Source organism: Borostomias antarcticus (genome assembly GCF_949987555.1).
Source record: "Borostomias antarcticus genome assembly, chromosome: 7".
Taxonomy (NCBI): domain Eukaryota; kingdom Metazoa; phylum Chordata; class Actinopteri; order Stomiiformes; family Stomiidae; genus Borostomias; species Borostomias antarcticus.
In genome coordinates, this window is record NC_140240.1 from 29,795,228 (window position 1) to 29,815,227 (window position 20,000).

A 20,000-nucleotide genomic window follows, 5' to 3' on the forward strand; every position below is an offset into this window, starting at 1 on the left:
TCTCTCCCTCTCCTCTCTCTCTCTTCCCCTCTCTCTCTATCTCTTTCTCTCTCTCTCTCCCTCTCCTCTCTCTCTCTCTTTCTCTCCCTCTCTCTCTCTCTCTCTCTCTCTCTCCAGTCACGCGTCGTTGTCTGCCGGCGCTGAGCACCATGAAAGGCGGCGTGGTTGTTGTGGGTAACGAGACGTCCTTCAGCGACAGCGACGGCGAGACAGTGAACGCCACTGACATCCTGGACGCGTCAAAGTGAGCCCTGACGCCTTCGCACACGCTCTATATACACATCTGGCTGGGTTACGTGAGGACTTTTATTTTGAAGTGAGGACTTTTATTTTGAAGGGGCATCGAGCCATTCCAAGCACAACCAAAGCCTCACATTTCAATTGAAGCTAAGATATATTTCATGAGAACATCGTGTATGGAACTAAGATGTGAGTCTTGTGAGTTTGTTGCTATTTGGTTGGGTTAAGTGGACTTCCTGTCGTTACAGGAAGTCGAATGTGGTGGTGGAGGCTCGGCAGGTGGCCATGCGGATCTTTGAGGACTACACGGAATCCTGGCACTGGATCTTACTGTGAGTGTCTCCAATTTTCTAGTGGGCAACCTCGAATACATACACATTTTAATAATAATTACATCGTTTGCAACAAAAGTGTTACGTGAATAAAGTTTGACCGAAATGTGTTCTTCTGTGTTCTGCGACGGTGTCCACCTGCTCCAGCGGCCTGGTGATCGCCATGATCGTCAGTCTCATCTTCATCGTCCTCCTCCGCTTCCTGGCCGGCATCATGGTCTGGGTCATGATCGTCTTGGTGATAGTCGTCATCGGATACGGTATGGCTCCTCCCCCTGCTTAGCCTGACATCAGGCAGAATTGTCAACTCATCACACTCCATTTCCATCTTCGGTCTGATGTTGCGTTCGCAACTGATTTTCCGTGGGGGAGGGGGGATTTTTATTTTCCCTAGCCAATCACTAGAGACTTGACTACACGTTAGTCCCGCCCGTAGGCGCTGATTGGCCCCCCGATCGTTTTTAAACCGAGAAACCGCTGTTTCATGTCCCGATGCCAGACCAGAATCAGAGAACTTGGTGGAGTGGGCGGAGTCAGAGACCCGGGCGACCTGTCACTCATCTGTCCTCAGAAAGCACATTTCATCTCCCTCACAGACGTTGCGTCATGGTGCCATTCACAGATCCACAGCGCGGCTCAGGATCGCTAAATAGCATTTTTGCATTGGCAAGTCGCCAGTTTAAACCAATCCAAAAGTACTCAAATCATCTGGGTAATCTGAGATGAGCGGTACTGTTTTCAGGGCTAGATGGTCTATTTAGGACATTCCAGTACTGATATCATGTTTGTGATGGTCTATGTGAGTGTGATGGTCTATGTGAGTGTGGTGGTCATGTGAGTGTGAGGGTCTATGTGAGTGTGTGTGATGGTCTATGTGAGTGTGATGGTCTGTGTGAGTGTGATGGTCTATGTGAGTGTGATGGTCTATGTGAGTGTGATGGTCTGTGTGAGTGTGATGGTCTATGTGAGTGTGATGGTCTATGTGAGTGTGATGGTCTGTGTGAGTGTGATGGTCTATGTGAGTGTGATGGTCTATGTGAGTGTGATGGTCTATGTGAGTGTGATGGTCTATGTGACTGTGATGGTCATGTGACTGTGATGGTCATGTGACTGAGCCTGCTGATGTGTGCTCAGGGATCGTCCACTGCTACCTGGAGTTCTCCAGTCTGAAGGGAGAACCAGGATCTGACGTCACCATCAGAGATCTGGGGCTGCAGACCGACTTCTCCGTCTACCTGCAGATCAGGCAGACCTGGCTGGCGTTCAGTGAGTCCACACACACACACACACACACACGCACAAACACACACACACGCACGCACACACACGCACACACACACACACGCACACACACACACACGCACAAACGCACATGTACACACACACACACACATGCACGCACGCACAAACACACACACACACAAACACATGCACGCAAGCACAAACACACACACACACACACACACAAAAGCACACGTACACACACACACACACACACACACACACAAAAGCACATGTACACACACACACACACATACACACACGCACACACAAACGAACACACACATGCACGCACAAACGCACACACACACACACACACGCACACACACACGCACACACACACACAAACGCACACACACACACACACACACACACACACACACACACTCACTCACCACTGTCTGTCCCTCTGTCTCCCAGTGATCATCCTGGCCGTGGTGGAAGTCATCATCATCCTCCTCCTCATCTTCCTCAGGAAGAGAGTCCTCATCGCCATTACCCTGATCAAGGAGTCCAGCAGGTCAGAGCAGCTCACACACGCAACACACACACACACACACACACACACACACACACACACACACGCAACACACACACACACACTTACTCACACACACACACTTACTCACACACACACACACTCACACATACACGCACGCTCACTCACACACGCAACGCACACACACACACACACACACACACACACTTACTCACACACACACACACATGCACACACACACCCTCACTCACACACATACGGTGCACCTACTCACACACACACACACACACACACACACACACACACACACACACACACACACAAACTCCCTCCCTCCCTCCCTCCCTCACTCACTAACTCACACACACACACACACACACACACACACACACACACACAGACAGAGATATAACTCATATAACACGTGTCGTCTAAACCTGCAGAAGCTCATCTTAGAGGCGGAGAGGAGGACAGAGCAGAGAGATTCAGGTCAAATACCACAAATATTTGGCCCAGTTGATGTGGGCCTGATCTAGCCTGTCTGGGATGCAGGGCTTCTTCCATTGAATACAGATGTTAAAGCAACAGTACACACACACACACACACACACACACACACACAGGTAGCACATGGTCGGGTGGGGTGGGGTCGACGGAGAAGGATATTGATTTGCGACTCGTCAGAAATACCAGTAACATTTCGAACGTTTGACCGTTGTAACGTCTCCTCCTCTCCTATAGGGCCATTGGCTATGTGATGTCATCGCTGTTCTACCCGCTGCTGACCTTCCTCCTCCTGGCTCTGGTCATCGCCTACTGGGCCATCACCGCCGTGTATCCTCCCGCTGTCAATCACAACTGTCGCCGTGACCAGAAACAAAATGGCCGACAAAATGGCCGACAAAATGGAAACTCGATCCGCTGCCTTAACGCTGAACTACAGTGTGTTTAGATGTAAATAGCGAGTGACCAGATAAGTTACCTAGAAAGATAAACTCACTTTGGACTAAATTGTTTGTCCCCCACCCAATGAAATCGCAATAGGCTACACAGAGTTCATAGCTTGAGGAGCTGCGTTGTCTGGTCCTTGTTCTATGTTAGGATTCTCACAGGTGAGGTGCATTGTGGGTAGAGCTATTATTATCATCTGTGTTGGATAGATTAGAGGTAGAGTGCTGTAGACTTGTGTAGACTAAGTGTCCAACCGACAAAACTATTTGTCACGCCCAATTATGTCTGGTAGTCTCGGCTTTTAGCTGTCCGCACGGCAAGTCACGCAATGCTTGCTGATTGCCACGGAGACGACGAGAAGTGTCACCGAAGCATAAATGCTAGATGTCGAGCGACACTTTATCTTTGGTCTTTGGTCGAGCGACGTTGTGTCGAGCGAACGCTTTTCAAGAAGCGTAAAATAAGCTTTAACGTCCACATCCCCCGCGCACTGTGCTCCCATGCTCGGAGTACGCCGCTCGGATGTGTCGTCTAGAGATGTTTTGAGGCCTTGCTAGCGCGCTACGAGCATGTTTGAGAGACACCTCCGCTTCCCCGTAGTTGTTAGGTGAAAGGATACAGTATGTCCGATGACGAACCTAGCTAAGCCGGGGTCAAGAGGTCACTTGATCACTCGTCGACGCGCTGTTGTGTCTAACTAACCGGGTTTCATTTTAAGAAGCTATGTTTATGCGGGCAGTTGTGCTTGGCTGCTGTTGTGCTCGTCCGGTAACAGTTAAGGGAAGTGAGAGGGCACGTCGTCACAATCGGCTACCGCCAGCGTTGTCAAGCCCAGATGCTCGTAAACAGCAGCGATGACGCACCGTTAGCAGGTGTGGTCGTGCTTGATTCGTTTCGGCTCAGTGATATCAGGGTCATATACTGTAGGCTACTGTAGCGGTGGCATTTTAACATTTCTCTCGCCTCAGAGATATTTTGATCCCCCGTTGTTTTCGAGAGAAACATTAGCTCGGTTTTTCGCACCCGCCCGGCAGAATACAGTGAAAGAGCTGATGAAGTCGGTTTTGCCTCTCTTGCCTCTAACGGATTGTCCCTCTCTTCCCAGTAGCCGTCTGTCGATGTCAGATAGGGGCTCTCGCAGAAGCCTACCTGCCCATCTGGTCACAGCACTATCAGAGCATAATCAGCTGCCACACGAGTCCTAACTACTTTAGAACCTTTTCCTCCGCAGCTTCATCGACACAAGGGGGCGCTACGTCTTCGGGGGAAGGGGACAATGTGTTTACTGTGCGCTAGCTCGTTCCAAGTAGGCCCTCCTTAACGGCCGCCCTCAGCTTCCTGTCCACGTCCAACGAGCAGGTGTACAAGATCTTCAACACCACGGACTGCGAGTTCTCCAGAGACACCTGCGATCCCAAGGTGAGCCACGAGCCACGGCTGTTTCTCCCTAGCTGGGTATTGATTCGAGGCATCGGCACCGTGTGTGAATCAGCCTATGTCGCTTTTTCAAGTCTTTAACCTTCTAAAGTTTTTGGGTATATATATATATAAAAATTTGGGTGTATGCGTTTTTGGTGTGCACTTTCCCTTCGACATCGCTAGCCACGCCGGCATTGCTGGGCCGCATGTTGAGGACAATTCCATTGAGGCCGACGCAAACTCTTATGTCCCTCCTCACCATCCATCCTCTCTCTCTCTCTCTCTCTCTCTCTCTCTCTCTTTCTTTCTCTCAGACTTTCCAGTCCTCCAACATCACAAACGTGTGCCCGGATGCCGAATGCTTGTTTGCGTTCTACGGAGGCGAAACCCTCTACCACAAGTACCTCATCCTGTTCCAGTTCTACAACGTGTTCCTGTTCTTCTGGTGCGCCAACTTCGTCACGGCGCTGGGTCAGGTGACCATGTCCGGGGCCTTCGCCTCCTACTACTGGGCCTTCAAGAAGCCCGAAGACATTCCCACCAGCCCCATCTTCTCTTCGCTCGGACGAGCCCTCAGGTACGGGTAGAAGTAGTGTGTGTGTGTGTGTGTGTGTGTGCTTATTGAACCCTTGATGCAATACAGCAGATTTTAACCCCTAACTCTCTCATCAATAGACAGCAGAGATAGACATGACACATGAGATGATTGTTGATTGATTGATTAATTGATTTCTCTGTCCGTCTGTCTGCCTGTCTATGTCTGTCTGTCTGTCTGTCTGTCTGTCTATCTGTCTGTCTGTCTGTCTGTCTGTCTGTCTGTCTGTCTGTCTGTCTGTCTGTCTGTCTGTCTGTCTGTCTGTCTGTGTCTGTCTGTCTGTGTCTGTCTGTCCAGATACCACACAGGCTCCCTGGCCTTCGGCTCGCTCATCCTGTCTCTGGTCCAGGTCATCCGGGTGCTCCTGGAGTACCTGGACCACAAGTTGAAAGGTGAACCTGTTCAGAAGCGCCCGGCTCCTTTCTCTAACCTGCAGGACCTCCCCCTCCACGTGTCACAATGTCCATTGAATCTAACAGGACCTCCCCCTCCACGTGTCACAATGTCCATTGAATCTAACAGGACCTCCCCCTCCACGTGTCACAATGTCCATTGAATCTAACAGGACCTCCCCCTCCACGTGTCACAATGTCCATTGAATCTAACAGGACCTCCCCCTCCACGTGTCACAATGTCCACTGAATCTAACAGGACCTCCCCCTCCACGTGTCACAATGTCCACTGAATCTAACAGGACCTCCCCCTCCACGTGTCACAATGTCCACTGAATCTAACAGGACCTCCCCCTCCACGTGTCACAATGTCCACTGAATCTAACAGGACCTCCCCCTCCACGTGTCACAATGTCCACTGAATCTAACAGGACCTCCCCCTCCACGTGTCACAATGTCCACTGAATCTAACAGGACCTCCCCCTCCACGTGTCACAATGTCCACTGAATCTAACAGGACCTCCCCCTCCACGTGTCACAATGTCCACTGAATCTAACAGGACCTCCCCCTCCACGTGTCACAATGTCCACTGAATCTAACAGGACCTCCCCCTCCACGTGTCACAATGTCCACGGAATATAGGAGACTTTCCCAAAGTTACCTTGCATGGTGCCTCAAATCAGGCGTCCATTTTGTCAAACAGAACCCATACTGAACGTAGATGACGAAACATCTTTCCCGTACTATAAATAGAAGGGTTCTGCTGAAGTAGTACGTCGTTCTCTATCCGTCTCAGGAGCCCAGAACAAGTGTGCCAAGTTTCTGCTGAGCTGCATGAAGTGCTGCTTCTGGTGTTTGGAGAAATGCATCAAATTCCTGAACAGGAACGCGTACATCATGGTGAGACGATTTGTGTGGAAAACTGCACATCATTCAAATCTCGTGAAGATGTTATGGATTCAACCTATTCGAAATGCTGTAGTATTTTAGCGCCATTATAGACTTTATTTTGATTAAATAGACTGAAACTGCATCAAGTTGACTGTATATTAAATAAATTCTGTGCTGTGTTCTGTTGAATGCAGTTGAGAGAACATTTTCCACTTTGGTTTTGGCTGTTTGTTTGGTTTTGAATGTGTGTTTTTGTTTTTGTTTGTTTGTTGTTGTTGTCCAGATTGCCATCTACGGCAAAAGCTTCTGTCCCTCGGCCAGGGACGCCTTCTTCCTCCTCATGAGGAACATCGTCAGGTCAGCAGATCACTAAACTTTATTTTCCTTTTTGTCTCGGTCATCCATCCATCCATCCATCCATCCATCCATCCACCCATCCATCCATCCATCCATCCATCCATCCATCCATCCATCCATTCATCCACCCATCCATCCATCCATTCATTCATTCATTCATTCATCCATCCATCCATCCATCCATCCATCCATTCATCCATTCATCCATCCATCCATTCATTCATTCATTCATTCATCCATCCATCCATTCATTCATTCATTCATTCATTCATTCATCCATCCATCCATCCATTCTTTCATCCATCCATTCATTCATTCATTCATTCATTCATTCATCCATCCATCGATTCATTCATCCATTCTTCCATCCATTAATTCATTCATTCATTCATTCATCCATCCATCGATTCATTCATCCATTCTTCCATCCATTCATTCATTCATTCACCCACTCATTCTCTTGCTTGTTTCTTCATGTGTCCACCTGCTCTTCGTTCATTCATTCATTCATTCCTGTAAACATGGTAAGTACTGTAGTGTAAATTATCTTTATTTCTCTCCTGTCCTGATCGATGCGTCTCTGTTCACAGAGTGGCCGTCTTGGACAAGGTGACTGACTTCCTCCTGTTCCTGGGAAAGCTGCTGATCGTTGGGATTACAGGTGAGTGGTACACACACACACACACACACACACACGCACACACACACACACACACACACACACACACACACACACACACACACACACACACACACACACACACACACAGAACACAGAACACACACACACCATTTAGAATTCCATTACGAGAGAGCTTGGTTCGCACCCTCTCCAAGTAGTTTGTGTTCATGCTGTCTTTGACATGGTTCAGGTTGCCTTTATTTCTGACTGGAGTAACAACCCCCTTTTTGTGCAGGAATCTGTTCATTCTTCTTCTTCTCCGGGAGGATCAAGGCGGTGGAGCAGGCCGCCCCCTCTCTCAACTACTACTGGGTCCCCATCCTGGTGAGTGGAACTCAACAGACCCATTCGAGATTAGCAGATCTACATACAGTATATCTATGGTGATATAGTAATGCTACATTACTAGCTTAGCTAGTTAGCGTACCCTCTCTTGACAGTTGATAATGTACATTGTATTGTCCTCTGTCCTCCTAGACGGTTGTGGTAGGGTCCTACCTCATCGCCCACGGCTTCTTCAGCGTCTACGCCATGTGTGTGGACACGCTGTTCCTCTGCTTCTGTGAGTAGCGCCCCCTATAGGGGGTTATGTTCAACGACCGTTGAGAGAAATGTTTCAGCGCGTGCAATGAAACATTGTGTCTTTTTAATCACTTAACTTTTAACTTTAACTTTCTAAATCTGAACTGCTGTTTACTCTTTTAACTCGACGCGCTTCTGACTTTTCCTCTTTGTCCGTTTTTTCCCTCTCGACTTCCCCCTTTTACTTTACACCTTCCCTTACAAATCAAACCAAACTTTATTGACACTTACCTTCCCTTCCATCCCGTTTGGTTCTGTTCTGTATTTTCCACTAACCCGCTCAAACCAATCCCGTAAACACACACATACACACACACGCACACACACACGGAAGGCGAGGACCTGGAGAGGAACGACGGCTCGTCCGAGAGGCCGTATTTCATGTCCCCCGAGCTCCACGAGATCCTGTCCAAGACGGCGAAGCCGGAGGAGGAGGCGCGTGCGGAGGAGGCGCAGGCGGAGGAGGAGATCCCCCTCCAGGAGCAGGACGGCGGCGTCCAGCTGAAGCTCCAGACCGTCCTCAAGGGGGACCACGAGGAGGAGCGACCGCTGGAGACGGACGCCGAGGAGGAGAAGAAGAAGGAGGCGGAGGCGGAGGAGGAGGAGAAGGAACCGGAAGCCCAGGAACCGAAGGAGAAGGAGCCAGAGGAGAGGAAAGAAGCCGGAGAGAAGGAGGAGAAAGAAGAGAAGGAAGAGGAGGGGAAGAAAGACCAGACGGTGCCCCCTCTGGCCGAGCCCGAGAACCAAGGGACAGAGGACAAGAAAGCTGAAAAGGAGGAACCCAAAGACGCCGACGCCCCTCCACCCGCCCCCAAGGAGTAGTGGCTTATGGGTATTGTAGTGAGGAAGGGAAGCTCGGTTAACCTCATAACGTGATGTGCCGTATGCAATTAGCGACCCGTTGACTGACAACCACCTGTTATGTGATGTGAACCGGCCCGACGTATACGAGAATGCAAGTCGACGGCGCCGGTCGAAACAAACGTCCTCACTTCATGTCCGAAGCGGGCCGAAAAGCCCCGATGCATCCGTGTAGCTTGGAGAAAAAAAAAAAAAGATAGTTATCTTATCGTGTTGGTTTTAGACCGTGTTGGTTTTCCTATCGTGAGGATGTGTAGAGTTGTGAGTGCTGAAACTGTGCCTGACTTGACTTTGTGTACATATTTAACATGATATGGTCTTAATCCTAACGACAGCACTACGAACCCAATATAGTACCATGTTTACAGTCATAAACAAAGTCTCAATTAATGGTGAAACCTTTGCTGTTGACATTGATACCAGCTGATGCCAAATGGTTAAAATCCTTTGATATGTAAATGTTGTTTACTCATTACATTATTTAAATGTTGTTTTTTTTCCCAATGGAACTAAAACTAATATTATAACTAATAATCTGTAACTATCGTTTCCTGCTTCGACCTCGTATGTTTATCTAGGCTGCAGCCAAGGTCGCTTGTTTGGTTGAGTTCATCGTATTGAGATGCCACCCACATGCCTTGGTATTCCCGGACTGGCGTAAGCGCTGTGATTGTGTCGCCCGTGACGCAACCCCTCTCGACCCCCTCACATCGCGAGACTTGTAACTGTTTACTGACACTACTTGCCTTTCTCTGTCCCGTTCTCTCTTTCTACCTTTCTCTCTCTTTCTACCCTTCTCTCTCTTTCCGCGCTGCATGGCGTCACCGTAACGCCGCCCGGCGAGCGCGTCACGGAGACCTAACCTCTCGCCTCGCTTTTTCTACCTTCTCCGCTGGTGTACAGTTTGTCACGATGTGAACGTTGTAACTGTAGCTTGATTAGTGTTTCAATTATGAGAAATTCCACTCGGTTTGGTTGTCGAAGTTCTTGATTAAAGTGTATTGTATTGATCACGTGGTAGTTATTTGTTGTGTAAGTGTGAGAAGCTGTTGTAAGGGGCCGTGGGCGGAGACAAGGTGAGTTTCTATTCATTGTTTGTGCATCGTTAAGATTTGTGACTGGTGAGAGGTTTATTAAGCTAAAACAGATCAAAATCGTTGATTAGAAACTTACTAACGGATGGATCAAACGCTGGACAGACATGAAGACCTTTATGTCAGTTTGAACGTTGTGATATTGGGTGTCGAGGGCCTCGTCTCAGACCTTCTCTCTCTCTGTCACAGTGGAGGACCTGGAGAGGAATGACGGCACGGCGGAGAGACCCTACTTCATGTCCCAGGATCTGCTCTCCATCCTGAAGAAGTCCAACGAGCAGCCGAAGACTGTGGACTAGCCTGAGTGTGTGTGTGTGTGTGTGTGTCACTCTCTGACTGTGCAGGTGTGTGTTTGACTGATTGTCAGAGTGTGCGACTGACGACTGGTATGTCTATGTCCATGTGCGCGCCTGCGTGTGTGTGTGTGTGAGTGTGTGTGTGTGTGTGTGTGTGAGTGTGTGTGTGTGTGTGTGTGTGTGCCTGTGAATAAAACGAGATTAGTCCTAACTGCCATTGAAAACTGCCATTAGTACGGAATGTGCTTTAAGCCTGTTGTGGTACAGAGAAGCTATCTATACAGTCTACTGTTCATTTCACTCTGTCACAAGCAAAGCATATATAAGTAATAGTTTTTCAGTAATAGCAGGTCTTGTCATTTTGACTGCCATTTTGTTTTAGCTACTGCAGCAAAAAGATGCATTTTCAAGACTGTTATAAATCTATGCCCCCCCCCCCTCGCCCCCCCACAGAAGGTGCTTGTGCTTAACAAGGAAAGCAGGACATCGTGTTCATTTAAGAAAGATGTTTATACATTTTAAGTGCAGTAACGCATTAGTATTCCATCATTCATTCTTGTTTGACTGGGCTGTTATACTTCTGACTCCTGATTTCACAAAACTCTTACTTCTTTTGATTCCGTTTCTTGTTTCATTGCTGTAAGACGACCAGTCCTTGAGATGTTTTGTATTTTCATGTCTAGGATACTAGTCTTACTATTGCACGTTAATAATCTGTTGTACTACGATCAATGCCACCAGTATTAAGTAAACATTTCTGTTATTCTGGAGGATGTAAATGCTTTAAGTGCAACATTTTTGCTCATAATATTTCAATTTCTTAATGGATGTTTGTATAGTACCTCCTCAATGCACTGTGTTGAATTTACAACTTATTCCCAAGTAAGACATGTTCTAAAACCAGCAAACATAACCGAAAAGACTTGACCTTGGATGCATTCATTTGTAATGTTCCTGCTCTTTAAGATGTATCGTTTATAATCTCATACTATGAGAGGTTGTTTTTGTCAGTGAAGTTTGTAAATAAAACATTTTTTAAGCAGTATACTCGGCTTCCAAACCTTCCAATCTGTTCCCAAGTGTGTTCTTGGCTCCATATTTGGTTCTGTTGTGTGATTGAGTTTGTGTGATAAAGACACCAATAACATTAAAGGGTTATATGAATACGTCACAGTACAACATCCTAAACTGAGTGGAGCTTTGATTGTTTCCATGGCAACCGTGGGCATCGTTATTTTTAGAAACGTGTCACTAGTCACGCTGTGTAGATAGAGGTTTGTGACGACCATCTCTATATTTTCATATTCATGTGAAGGTGTGTGCCTTTAATACAGAGGACAGTACCACAATACGTCATCCAGCTGAATTGGTAAGGCTTCAAGAAGTAGCTATGGCAGTTAGAGAATTATTACAGGTTCATGTTCGTCCGTAAAGAGAAACAACCACCATTAAGATGGCTGCTGCTTACTGAACCTCCCACCCATGGGTCATTTTCAGGCCCTCACTGAGAAGACCTCAGATCGCCAAAATGGTCAGTAAAGACATAAGCCTCTTTTCCTGAGGAATGATTTTCATTCTACCAGGCAGAGGTAAGATCACTCAGTGGTGTTTCTCAAAACCTTGAGGAGTTGAAACTAATGCGCTTTGTCTACTGGTTCAAACCTTATCTTGCAGCAAACACTCTTGAGGCAGTTCCTGGTACTGGAATATGAGGGGGAAGGTACACTCTGACATCACCTCAAAAGCAGTGAGGGGATTGGCTGGCGGCTGCACGCGCCTTCCACGAGGAGGTGATGATATTGTCATGTTCATGTGAAGGTGCACATAATAGCCTACACACACAGGACACCACAAGACTTGTAGTTGAACTTGTAAGGCTTCTAGAGAACCCCCCCCCCCCCCCCGGGATTAATAAACTGACCTACAGTACCTACCTACCTACCTACAGTACCTACCTACCTACCTACCTACCTACCGATCTACCTACCTACCTACCTACCTACCTACCTACCTCCGCTCCCGACCCGCCTACACCCAGGACCTGGTCCCAGACGTGGGGAGCTGCTCCCTGAAGCACCTCCTGGAGGAGCCAGCGGTGGAGGTCCTGCCACCTCCTGCCCCCAAGCCATGGTCCCCCCCCCCCCCCCCCCATGGCCAGCTACCAGAGCCTGGTGGCGGGAAAGAAGGCCAAGGTGGCTGTTTGCGAGGTCCGAGGTCTGGTGGACGGAGTGGCCTCCATCTTGCTGTCTTGCAGCGACTGCTCCGAGCGCGTCCTGGTCGCCATCTTGAAGGCGGCGGCGTGGGACGTCGTGGGCGCTGTGGTCCGGCGCTTCGAGGACAAGTCCTTCAACCTGCTGGACTTCGATCGCACCTTCTTCGAGGCCAGGCCCTTGGTCCAGGAGGCGGTGGCCTAGCTGGACCGCCGGTACAAGATGGCTGCCTGCGGCTGGCCTGCCATCCGTGGGTGAGGAGGACTCCTCACATCTGGAGGAGCTCGCTGAGAAGACTGCAGCTCAGCTCGCCGATCGAGAAGGCGGCGGGGGAGGAGCATCCCTGAAGAAGAAGAAGATGACGAAGAAGATGATGAAGAAGAAGAAGAAGAAGAAGAAGAAGAAGAGGATGAAGAAGAATGGACCCCAAGGAATGGACCCCCAGGAGGCCTTTGTAAGAAGGTGAAGAGCTCCTATCGGAGGCTGACCCATGAACATGTGGGCCACCAACAGTTGGCGTGTGCACACGTAGGCTACGCATGGCATTTAAAAAACAATGAATAAATAAATAAATAAAACTAATAATTATAATAATAATAAGTAGGATTTACAGAGTTTTGACTTCAGTGATAGTGAATGCAAAAAAGTAATAATAGTATTAGCCTAATTAAACGCCTCTCTGTCTGTCTGTCTGTCTGTCTGTCTGCCTGTCTGCCTGTCTGTCTGTCTGCCTGTCTGCCTGTCTGTCTGTCTGCCTGCCTGCCTGCCTGCCTGCCTGTCTGTCTGTCTGCCTGCCTGCCTGCCTGCCTGCCTGCCTGTCTGCCTGCCTGCCTGCCTGTCTGTCTGTCTGCCTGTCTGCCTGTCTGTCTGTCTGTCTGTCTGTCTGCCTGTCTGTCTGTCTGTCTGTCTGTCTGTCTGCACCAACTTGGCAACCCCTGAAGTTTGTGTCTGGAGCCTCGACCTGGTGGAAGTGTACTGGTTGCTAGGCAACGTCAAGGGCTCCGTCCGTGTTTTCACGCCAAATGTGCTTCAGCGAGGCCTTCGTGTGTTATTTCTGATTTAATTACTTAATTAATTACTCCTTTGGTTAAGTGTTATTTTATAAGTACGTGGAGAAAATGCCGTTCAGCGCCGAGGCCATAAAGCCACCTCTTCATGACCAAATAACAGAGCTACAGAGGAAGATTCAACTGCTTGGTGAGTTGCTCCTTCTGACATGGCTTGGAAAATGCTTGCTGGCTAGAATTGCAACAAACTGATTGCAAACTGACACAATTTGGCTGTGCAATTTCGGAAAACTTGGTTGCAATTGATCAGGCTAGCCAAAATTAACCTGACAGAATGCTCTATTAATGTTCCCTTTCTAAAATAAGTAAGTTGTAGTAATGCAGTATAACGTTGATGGCTAGGTAACATCAGTCCTCAAAGAAAAGTAAAGAAAAATGGGATACAACCATACAGATAAGCTGTAAAATGAGATTCATGCCTTTCGACTTGAATAACGTAATGGCGATGTTTGCCCACCAGAGGGCGACAGAAGCGCATACTATGAGAGCTCTCAGTCCACCATCAACAAGAACAAGGACACCATCCTCCACTTGAGGCAGGAGAACAAGGGACTGCACAGGAAGTTGGCAGACGCTCTCGCTGTGAGTTGTAGCCAACCATTGTTTATAGTCTGTAAGCCCACGTGTGCCTCTAAACCTGCGAGTGTATCTTGGTTTCTCTCGCCTCCAGGGGGATGAGCAGGTGATCAAAGATGCCTTTCAGAGCCGAGGTATGGAGAAGGCTGCCTTCACCAGGATGTCAGGGAAGGTAAATAAAATACCATAGATGGTATGATTGCCAACAATAGTAAAATGCTATAATAATATACAACCCCCCCTCCACCATCAACCCTCCTCTCTCTCTCTCTCTCTAACCTCTACCCACATGGCTTCTCTCCGTGGTTTAAAACCAGGCTGCCCTCAAAGTGCTGGACCAGAAGGTGTGTGACAAGATGAAGCGCCTGAACGCCCTGAAGCACACGACTCAGACCTGCCGCCGGCGCCTGGACGAGCTGCAGCTGCAGTACCAGAGCATGAGGTCCGAGAACAGGGCCCAGTCCGACGCCCAGACCGGACCAGAGGAGGAGGCCAAGGTAGAGAGAGAGAGAGAGACGATACAATGTACTTTATTGTCCCCTTAGGGATATTTGTCTTGTCAAAAAATCCTTTGACCCATTGCACGACCCCTACAACCTCACTTAGTTAACACCATTCAAAATTCTGATTGAGGTCGGCACAAATGAATGTTTGAAACGGATTAATTTACAATTGGGCGCTTTATACCGTCTGCCCGAGGGCAAAAGCTCAAATTCAGCATATAGAATATGAGATGGGTCATAGAGAGAGAGAGAAAGAGAGAAAGAGAGGGGGATGGATGGATGGATGGAAGGAAACTTGCAACTCATACACTAAAGACTTGCAAACACTCTACTATAGCCACACACAGTCAGATGTGGTTTTACAAGCACAGTGACACACACACACACACACACGTCACAGCGGTGTGAATATAGTAGTTGTCATTTATATGTTGCCCTTGTTCGCAGAGTGAAGGGGAGGCCGTTGAGGAGCATCCCCAAAAGGTTCTGCTCCAACCGGACCACCCAAACCCATCATTCTAGACACCCTCACTCACAATCACATACTTCACAAATCAGTGTGTGTGTGTGTGTGTGTGCTTTTGTTTATGTATGCCTATAAATGTGTGTGTGTGTGATTGTGCGTGTGTGTGCGTGTGTGTGTGTGTGCGCGTGCGTTTGTTCGGGTTCCACCCTCCAGAACCTGCGTGTGCTGGAGAACCGTCTGGAGAAGGCCCAGCTGAAGTGCCAGGAGGCCGAACACCTCATGAGGGGCTACCTGAAGCTCAAAGCCCACCTGCAGGTCACTACTAGCTAACACACCTGAAGCTCAAAGCCCACCTGCAGGTCACTACTAGCTAACACACCTGAAGCTCAAAGCCCACCTACAGGTCACTACTAGCTAACACACCTGAAGCTCAAAGCCCACCTGCTGGTCACTGCTAGCTAACACACCTGAAGCTCAAAGCCCACCTGCAGGTCACTACTAGCTAACACACCTGAAGCTCAAAGCCCACCTACAGGTCACTACTAGCTAACACACCTGAAGCTCAAAGCCCACCTGCTGGTCACTACTAGCTAACACACCTGAAGCTCAAAGCCCACCTACAGGTCACTACTAGCTAACACACCTGAAGCTCAAAGCCCACCTGCAGGTCACTACTAGCTAACACACCTGAAGCTCAAAGCCCACCTGCAGGTCACTACTAGCTAACACACCTGAAGCTCAAAGCCCACCTGCTGGTCACTACTAGCTAACACACCTGAAGCTCAAAGCCCACCTGCTGGTCACTACTAGCTAACACACCTGAAGCTCAAAGCCCACCTGCTGGTCACTACTAGCTAACACACCTGAAGCTCAAAGCCCACCTGCTGGTCACTACTAGCTAACACACCTGAAGCTCAAAGCCCACCTGCTGGTCACTACTAGCTAACACACCTGAAGCTCAAAGCCCACCTGCAGGTCACTACTAGCTAACACACCTGAAGCTCAAAGCCCACCTGCTGGTCACTACTAGCTAACACACCTGAAGCTCAAAGCCCACCTGCTGGTCACTACTAGCTAACACACCTGAAGCTCAAAGCCCACCTGCTGGTCACTACTAGCTAACACACCTGAAGCTCAAAGCCCACCTGCTGGTCACTACTAGCTAACACACCTGAAGCTCAAAGCCCACCTGCAGGTCACTACTAGCTAACACACCTGAAGCTCAAAGCCCACCTGCTGGTCACTACTAGCTAACACACCTGAAGCTCAAAGCCCACCTGCTGGTCACTACTAGCTAACACACCGAGGGTCGGACCGCGTGGTTCTCGTCACAGTCGGGATAGGACTGTCTGTTCTGTCAGAATCCAGCGTTTTAACTGAAGTGGCCGTTCTGTACTTGAAAGGTCGTCCCAGGGTGCCGTTCACTTAAAGCCTCATGATCTCCACACTATGACAGTCGCAGTGTTGCTGCCTTAAACATACATTACATTACATTACAGTCATTTCGCAGACGCTTTTATCCAAAGCGACTAACAATAATTGCATTTAACGTAGGAAAAGCCAATGTACTACTACTCGCCAGAACTCACAAGTGCATCTCCTTTCTAAAACAAGTGACTAAGAGCATAATCTAGTGCTGAAGGCAAAGTGCAAGAATAGCAATCTAAAGTACAATCAGTGCTTAAGAGGGAGGATCGTTAGTACTTCTTGAAGAGATGAGTTTTGAGCCTGTGGTGAAAGATGGGACTCTGACAAACCTTGCGGTGTGTTTTGAACGCATGCCCGTTCCCATTGCGTTACACATTATTTGTCTGGACACCGTGTGATGGTTGAGGCTGATTGGTTGAGGCTGATTAGCCGTGTTCTTTCCACGCCCGGCGCTTGTTCCTGCGCTCTGGTCCCTGTGGCCCTGCTCTGTCCTCAGATAACCTGTCCTGCGCTCTGGTCCCTGTGGCGCTGCTCTGTCCTCAGATAGCCTGTCCTGCTGCTCTGTCCTCAGACAGCCTGTCCTGCTGCTCTGTCCTCAGACAGCCTGTCCTGCTGCTCTGTCCTCAGACAGCCTGTCCTGCTGCTCTGTCCTCAGATAGCCTGTCCTGCTGCTCTGTCCTCAGACAGCCTGTCCTGCTGCTCTGTCCTCAGATAGCCTGTCCTGCCCTCTAGCAAGACTGAGACATGGATGGAAACAAAATGAGAACCACTTGGTACAGGACAGGACAGGACAGGATAGGGCAGGACAGGACAGGACAGGACAGGACAGGACAGGACAGGACAGGGCAGTGCAGGGCACAATGGGACAGGACAGGACAGGACAGGACAGCACAGGACAGGACAGGACAGGACAGGACAGCACAGGACAGGACAGGACAGGACAGGACAGGACAGGACAGGACAGGACAGGACAGGAGAGGAGAGGACAGGAGAGGACAGGACAGGACAGGAGAGGAGAGGACAGGACAGGACAGGACAGGAGAGGACAGGACAGGACAGGACAGGACAGGGTAGGACAGGACAGGGTAGGACAGGACAGGACAGGACAGGACAGGACAGGACAGGACAGGACAGGACAGGACAGGACAGGACAGGGCAGGGCAGGACAGAACAGGACAAGACAGGGCAGGACAGGACAGGGTAGGACAGGACAAGACAGGACAGGATAGGACAGAATAGGACAGGACAGGACTCGTAACGTGCAGTGATACAAACACAGTGCAAAAAATAGCAGTGCAATTTGGACTGCGAAATGTTTCTCAGTTGCGACGTACGCCGTTGTAAAAAGACGAAAAGAGAAACGGAGAGAAAGACAGGAAGAGAGAGAGAAGGAGGGTGAAAAAGAAGGAGAGACAGAAGCAGAACGATCATATCAACGTCCCTGTGGTCTGGTTCCCTCCAGGAGGAGAGCCTGACCTTCCAGTCCCAGCTGGACCGGCTGGAGGCCGAGATCCTCCGGCAGAGGGAGGAGCTCCGGGGCCTGCAGGTCATGAACGACGACGCCCACCTCTCCAAGGACGCCGCCAAGGTGCTCGCCGTCCACAACGCCGTCAGACTCGATTCCTGCACTGTTACCCGAAGTGCCTTTTGTTTCAAATCTCTCCCTTCCTCTCTCCCTCTCCTCCTCTCCTCCTCTCTCCCCCTCCCTCTCTCCCTCCTCTCCTCTCCCTCTCTCCCTCCCTTCCTCTCTCCTCCTCTCCCCCTCTCCCTCCCTCCCTCTCTCCCTCCCCTCCTCCCCCTCCCTCCCTCCCTCCCTCTCTCCTCCTCTCTCTCTCCCTCTCCTCTCCCTCTCTCCTCCTCCCTCCCTCTCCTCTCCCCCTCTCCTCCCTCCCTCTCTCCCTCTCCTCCCTCCCTCTCTCCCTCTCCTCCCTCCCTCCAGACGGAGCTGCAGCGCCAGGAGGAGTTCCTGTACCAGGAGCGTAAGGAGAGGGAGCGCGTCTTGACCCGCTACAAGAAGCAGGCGGAGGAGCGCCAGGCGCAGGCCGAGAGGGTGGAGCGAAGGGTGGGTCCCCCTCCCCTCAAGTACCTGTAAGGTGTGTCTGTTTCGATGCTCCGTGTACCCCCGGCCTGACCCGTCACCCTCCCCCCTCTGTGTCTAGGCCCAGCGGGCGGCCATGCAGCCGGACGAGATGAGCAGCGAGGCGCAGCGCAGCGCCACGGCCGAGGGCGAGGAGGAGAGGGCCATCTCCACCTTCGAGGAGGCCTTCCGACGCATCAAGGAGGCCACGGGGGTCACGGAAACGCGGGTACGCCGAGAATCTGTGTGAGGATGATGATGATGGTGATGATGGTGTATGTGTGTGTGTTTGCGAGCTTGTCTCGTTCGGATTATTATTCACGCACGTGTGGCTGTGTGTATGTGACGTGCGTGTGTGTGTGTGTGTTTGTGTGTGTGTGTGTGTGTGCATGTGTGTGTGTGTGTGTGTGTGTGTGAGTGTGAGTGTGTGTGTGACGTGTATGTGTGTGTGTGTGTGCGTGTGTGTGTGTGTGTGTGCGTGTGCGTGTGTGTGTGTATGTGACGTGTGTGTGTGTGTGTGTGTGTATGTGACGTGCGTGTGCGCGTGTGCGTGTGTGTGTGTGACGTGTGTGTGCGTGTGTGTGGCTGTGTGTATGTGACGTGCGTGCGTGTGTGTGTGTGTGTGTATGTGACGTGCGTGTGTGTGTGTGTGTGCGTGTGTGTGTGTATGTGACGTGTGTGTGCGTGCGTGCGTGTGTGTGCATGTGTGTGTGTGTGTGTGTCCAGGAGGTGGTGGAGCGTTTCATCTCCCAGGGAGACACCCAGAAGCAGCTGAACACGCTGAAGGAGGAGAAGGAGAGAACCCTGCAGCAGCTGAGGCAGGAGAGAGACCGGCTGCAGGAGCACTTCCAGGAGATCAAGTACTCTGGGGAGACCAAACTCTCCAGGTCAGGGGTCAGGGTCAAAGGTCACCATTGGTAGCTATTAGGTTTGAGTAATACTACTAATCGTTTTGTTTACTGACATAACTGTACTCTTGACATGTATTTTTCCTTTTTTTAAATATTTTTATTTTATTTTTTAGCAACCTTGATTCCAACTAATATCTTAGCGTTAGAAATCCCTAGAATCTCACCGTCTGGCGTGAATAAATCTCCTCAAAGGTGTTGACTTTAGCGCGCCGTCGTCTGGCTGTAGCTGCTTCCCTCCCTGCTCTGTCTGAGGTCTTCCTCTCTGCCCTGTCCTCCCCAGCGGTCAGCA

At 49.8% G+C, this 20,000-nt stretch overlaps 2 protein-coding genes across 2 annotated transcripts in view; both read left to right on the forward strand.

Annotated features, from left to right (window-relative positions):
- The window catches only part of slc44a2 (solute carrier family 44 member 2 (CTL2 blood group)), a gene marked incomplete at its 5' end in the record, with an annotated part of 19,394 nt that extends 8,911 nt beyond the window's left edge, over window positions 1-10,483 (forward strand). Inside the window, 15 exons of the mRNA XM_084441249.1 lie at window positions 118-244; window positions 489-572; window positions 720-832; window positions 1,707-1,838; window positions 2,274-2,373; window positions 3,094-3,186; window positions 4,638-4,722; window positions 5,037-5,299; window positions 5,615-5,709; window positions 6,507-6,610; window positions 6,885-6,958; window positions 7,549-7,619; window positions 7,876-7,964; window positions 8,118-8,202; window positions 10,367-10,483. Coding sequence (XP_084297375.1) covers window positions 118-244; window positions 489-572; window positions 720-832; window positions 1,707-1,838; window positions 2,274-2,373; window positions 3,094-3,186; window positions 4,638-4,722; window positions 5,037-5,299; window positions 5,615-5,709; window positions 6,507-6,610; window positions 6,885-6,958; window positions 7,549-7,619; window positions 7,876-7,964; window positions 8,118-8,202; window positions 10,367-10,476 — 1,625 coding nt within the window. The 3' untranslated portion in view covers window positions 10,477-10,483. The remainder of the gene's footprint in view (window positions 1-117; window positions 245-488; window positions 573-719; window positions 833-1,706; window positions 1,839-2,273; window positions 2,374-3,093; window positions 3,187-4,637; window positions 4,723-5,036; window positions 5,300-5,614; window positions 5,710-6,506; window positions 6,611-6,884; window positions 6,959-7,548; window positions 7,620-7,875; window positions 7,965-8,117; window positions 8,203-10,366) is intronic.
- Window positions 10,484-13,801: 3,318 nt separating this feature from the next.
- odad3 (outer dynein arm docking complex subunit 3) overlaps window positions 13,802-20,000 on the forward strand; it is a gene marked incomplete at both ends in the record, with an annotated part of 8,759 nt that continues 2,560 nt past the window's right edge. Inside the window, 11 exons of the mRNA XM_084441194.1 lie at window positions 13,802-13,880; window positions 14,211-14,332; window positions 14,421-14,498; window positions 14,644-14,823; window positions 15,277-15,312; window positions 15,509-15,610; window positions 18,186-18,311; window positions 18,663-18,785; window positions 18,883-19,029; window positions 19,527-19,687; window positions 19,992-20,000. The exon at window positions 19,992-20,000 is cut by the window's right edge and continues 148 nt beyond it. Coding sequence (XP_084297320.1) covers window positions 13,802-13,880; window positions 14,211-14,332; window positions 14,421-14,498; window positions 14,644-14,823; window positions 15,277-15,312; window positions 15,509-15,610; window positions 18,186-18,311; window positions 18,663-18,785; window positions 18,883-19,029; window positions 19,527-19,687; window positions 19,992-20,000 — 1,163 coding nt within the window. The remainder of the gene's footprint in view (window positions 13,881-14,210; window positions 14,333-14,420; window positions 14,499-14,643; window positions 14,824-15,276; window positions 15,313-15,508; window positions 15,611-18,185; window positions 18,312-18,662; window positions 18,786-18,882; window positions 19,030-19,526; window positions 19,688-19,991) is intronic.